General features: G+C 53.2%; 1 protein-coding gene across 1 annotated transcript; it reads left to right on the top strand.

Moving 5' to 3' along the window:
• Window positions 1-2,427: 2,427 nt before the first annotated feature.
• Window positions 2,428-3,363, top strand: LOC309684377 (olfactory receptor 14I1-like; the record flags this gene model as incomplete). The annotated part of the gene is made up of 1 exon (XM_082500301.1): window positions 2,428-3,363. One exon carries the CDS (start codon window positions 2,428-2,430, stop codon window positions 3,361-3,363), a length of 936 nt encoding a protein of 311 aa, XP_082356427.1.
• Between the last annotated feature and the right edge of the window lie 1,135 nt (window positions 3,364-4,498).

Here is a 4,498-nt window from a genome sequence, read left to right as displayed (position 1 = left end):
GGGGAAATGGCACTGCAGGGAAGAAGTTTCTCTGCCCAGCAGAGGGAGAAAAGATCAGTGATGACTTCAGCTTGTTTCCCAGGTGGTTCCCCTGGAGCCCCAGGGACATCTCTGAGGGAGCCCAGAGGGGACAGAGGCAGTGCCACCGCTGGTCCTCTGCTGCCGAGCTGGGCCGGGCTGCTGGGCCGGAGGGAGCTCCTGGCAAGCGGGCAGTGCTGCAGAGAGACAGCTCTGCCCAGAAGCAGGACTGAGGGCAGTGCCTGCAGGCAGCGAGGGAAGAGAAGAGAAGAGAAGAGAAGAGAAGAGAAGAGAAGAGAAGAGAAGAGAAGAGAAGAGAAGAGAAGAGAAGAGAAGAGAAGAGAAGAGAAGAGAAGAGAAGAGAAGAGGAGAGGTAAAGGCAGTCTGGGGTGGGAGGACAGGAGAGAGCTCACCGGGGGACAAACCTTCGCAGCCTTTCACATGGTAAGTCTCTGGCTGTGGGGCAATGCAGATGAGTTCCTGGCAGTGTCTCCTAGAGCTGGCACATGCCATGGCTGATAGAAGCTGTCAGGACGGCTCTCCTGGCTTGTTTGGTGTGGAGCAGGAGGATGTGCTTCAGAGCATGGATGTCCTGCTGCACCTTCAGAGGGACAATGACGGACAGCTGCCTTCTCCCAGGGATGGCTCCGGGGTTTGCAGATCGGTGTGAAGGCAGGGGTGGGCAGGGCTGTCCTTGCCAGCAGGGTCCCCGCACCCCGGGGGCTGTGTGCTGGGGCAGGGACTCTGCCAGGGTCAGCTCTGTGCCTGCCCGGGGAGCTCCCACGGAGATTCTGTGGGGAGAAGCTGTGGGTGGAAGGAGTGACACCAGCATGGTAGGGTAGGGATGAGCAGGTCAGGGCATGGTGCTTCTGCTCTCAAGAGAGTGCTGCAGCAGCACAGGTGAGCTCTACCTCATGATATTTTTCAGAGGACCTCTGGGGCAACACACCAACTCAGCAGCATCTTCCCCTTTGCAGCCACATCAGGTTCGCTGTGAACTGGTCTTTAGCCCCCACACACTCAGAGATGCCCCTGGGCAGTGCCCCGTCCCTGGAGGTGTTGGCTGGCAGAGGTGGGCGCACAGCAGTGGGACGGGGTTTGTGAGCACTGAGCAGGAGTTGAGCCGGGGACCCTGGGACGGCTGCTGGCAGCAGAGACACCTTCCCCTGGGCAGCTCCTGCCTGATCTCCATTCCCAGCCGGGGCACATCTCTGCCCTCCAGCCCACGGGGTCTTGGGCACGCATTGACCCTGCAGCATCCAGAGCCCAGCAAAGGACGAACCCCGGATTGCCATCTGCCTAGCATGTCCCTCCTCCCTTGTCAGGAGAGTTGTGGCATTTCACTGCCGTCCCCTCCTGCCTGAGCTGCCCTTGTTCTCACCGTTGGATAAACTGAGGATAAACTGAGTCAGTGTGGGGGGTGGGGGTTGCGGGTGGCAGATTCAGCTCCCGTTCAGATGCCGACCCTTTGGGTCCTGCTCTGCAGTCGTGTCTGTGGGAGCAATGTGCCCAGGAATCCTCCAGGCAACTTAAGGACATCAACTATTTCCCTGAGGAGTCCTGTGGGGCTGCAGGGTGCTCTCCAGAAGGGCACAGCTCTCCCATAGTATCTCTCTGCTCCCTCGGATCCACATGGAGAAGACATCTCGGTGCTCAGGCCATGGAAATGCTGCTGGGCAGCTGTACGTGGGCAGCTTCAATGATCCCTCCTGGTCCCAGTCTGGGAGGGGAGAGATGAGAAAAGGCAATGAGCCTGTATATCTGCCCTTTGAACCTGCATTCCTCTCTTCTCCGCAGTGTCCTGCTTCTTTTGATCGCAACACCTGAGAGGGATCCTCCTCCAGCTGCAAGCTGCCAGCACAGGGCAGCGGAGAAGAGGACAGATGGGCAGAGCCGCTCTTCTCTCTCTGCACTAAGGGACCGTCCCTTTGCCTCTCAGGACCCACAAGACTTCACCTGGAGTGCATTAGAAATGTCAGGGATTTCAGCCATCCCAAACCGCTCCGAAATGTGGCAGGTACAACCAGAACAAAACAGAGAAAACAAAATCCCCTCTCCTCTGCTGTGCAGTTGGGCAAATTGCCGACAACAACACTGAAAAGCTCTTTGATACAACACAATTACATTTAATTAGAGATAGCCCTGCTGTCCTAGTTCCCTCTTGCTGCAGAGCAAGGAGGACTCCTCGGGAGCCCATTGCCCTGCTCCCAGTGGCAGCCTCAGCCAGCAAAAGCCGGAGCTCAAGTGAGGGAGCTGCAGAGAGGTGCTCCTGAAAAGAGGGTCTGAATGTGGGGCTGCAAAGACATATGCAATCCATTTTGCTGGGAGAAGTCTGCTCTGACTCAGTACTGTCTTTTCCTCCTTAACAGATAGTCACAGTTAAGAATAAGAGATACCCAGAGGCAGGAAATGTCCAACAGCAGCTCCATCACCCACTTCCTCCTCCTGGCATTCGCAGACACACGGCAGCTGCAGCTCTTGACCTTCGGGCTCTTCCTGGGCATCTACCTGGCTGCCCTCCTGGGAAACGGCCTCATCATCACTGCCATCACCTGCGACCACCGCCTCCACACCCCCATGTACTTCTTCCTCCTCAACCTCTCTGTTCTTGACCTGGGCTGCATCTCCACCACCGTCCCCAAAGCCATGACCAATTCCCTCTGGAACACCAGAGTCAACTCCTATGGAGGGTGTGCTGCACAGGTCTTTTTCTTTTTCTTTTTCATGTCAGCAGAGTTTTTTCTTCTCACCATCATGGCCTATGACCGCTACGTTGCCATCTGCCAACCCCTGCACTACAGGACCCTCCTGGGCAGCAGAGCTTGTGTCCACATGGCAGCAGCTGCCTGGGGCAGTGTTTTTCCCTATGCTGTGCTGCACACGGCCAATACATTTTCACTGCCCCTCTGCCAGGGCAATGCCCTGCACCAGTTCTTCTGTGAAGTCCCCCACATCCTCAAGCTCTCCTGCTCACACTCCTACCTCAGGGAAGCCGGGGTCCTTGTGGTCAGTGTCTGCCTGTTCTTTGGGTGTTTTGTTTTCATTGTGGTGTCCTATGTGCAGATCTTGAGGGCGGTGCTGAGGATCCCCTCGGAGCAGGGACGGCACAAAGCCTTTTCCACGTGCCTCCCTCACCTGGTGGTTGTCTCCCTCGTTATCAGCACTGGCATGTTTGCCTACATGAAGCCCCCCTCCATCTCCTCACCATTCCTGGACCTGGTGGTGACAGTGCTGTATTCAGTGGTGCCTCCAGCAGTGAACCCCCTCATCTACAGCATGAGGAACCAGGAGCTCAAAGAAGCATTGAAGAAACGGATTCAATGGGTTCACCTTCAGCAGCAGTAAGCTGCCCATGTCTCCTCACAGGCTGTTCCTAGCTCTTCTCAGGGCAGGATTAGGCTTTATTTGTTTTTCAGCTGTGATGATCCTGTTCGTACAAGAATGTTTGTATTCACTCCACATCTCCGGAAGCATGACCCTACTGTGCTGGATAATAGCGAGGCCTTCGGTAAATGTGTCAGAACTGCCTTCCTGAGGAGCATCTCTGTAATAACAGGGCAGCTCTCTCTTTTGCAGGAAAATTGACATAAACTAGGAAAATGAAATATAAAATGTCATTGTAATTGAAGCAACCAAGGACACCTGCTGCTGCTCAAGTCCTCTGTACTGCCCCAACCTTATTTAATAATTTACCTAATATGTAAATAGAGAAAGAGTAACTAGACATGATTTATCTATGACTCAGTTAAGGAACTACCACCAGACAATGTAGCATTGTTGAGAAGCAGGGGATTCCTGTCAAGAGAGTGATGAACTGTAGGGCAGGTCAGCGAACCCAGAAAACCTCTTGGAACTGCCAAGATCAGAGAAGTGGTAAAAGGTAATTCTGCCAGGGGGAGATCACGACCACTGTCTCACTGACCACCTACCCAAATGATACCACCTACTCAAAAGAGAACAATGGAAGAAGAAGACAGAGTCTGTGCACTAATTTACATGGGAAGCAAAGAAATCTCAACCAATCCTTGAAGAGAATAACAATGAGTAACTGTGAATATATATATGAATTGTTTGAATATGTAAACATCAATGCATAGAAGTGGAGTCTTTTGAAGCTAAGTTGTGCTCCCGTTTTGGGCTGAGCACCCCATTTCTGCGCATTAATGGAATAAACTTGGAAATACCTCTGCTCTGTGTGTTATTGGCTTGCACACCGTGTAACAAACCCAGATTTGGGATATCAGGAGGGTGTCATACTGAAGTGAAATAGATCTAGTTTTGTCTTTGAGGCAGCAGCAGAAGGAGGATGTGCAGTTCCTTGCGGTGACATGGAGCTAAATAGAGGATTCAAATGAGTGTATGGGCTGAGATGTTTTTGGCATCTGAGGAGATTAGGAGGGCTTTGGAAGAAGCTGCACAGGTTATAGGGAACTCACAGCCATTAGGAAAACCTCAGAAAATGACAGCCTTGTGTTTGAAG

Source organism: Vanellus vanellus (genome assembly GCF_965231255.1).
Source record: "Vanellus vanellus genome assembly, contig: HAP1_SCAFFOLD_53, whole genome shotgun sequence".
Lineage (NCBI taxonomy): Eukaryota > Metazoa > Chordata > Aves > Charadriiformes > Charadriidae > Vanellus > Vanellus vanellus.
This window is presented reverse-complemented; position numbering and strand designations above follow the sequence as displayed.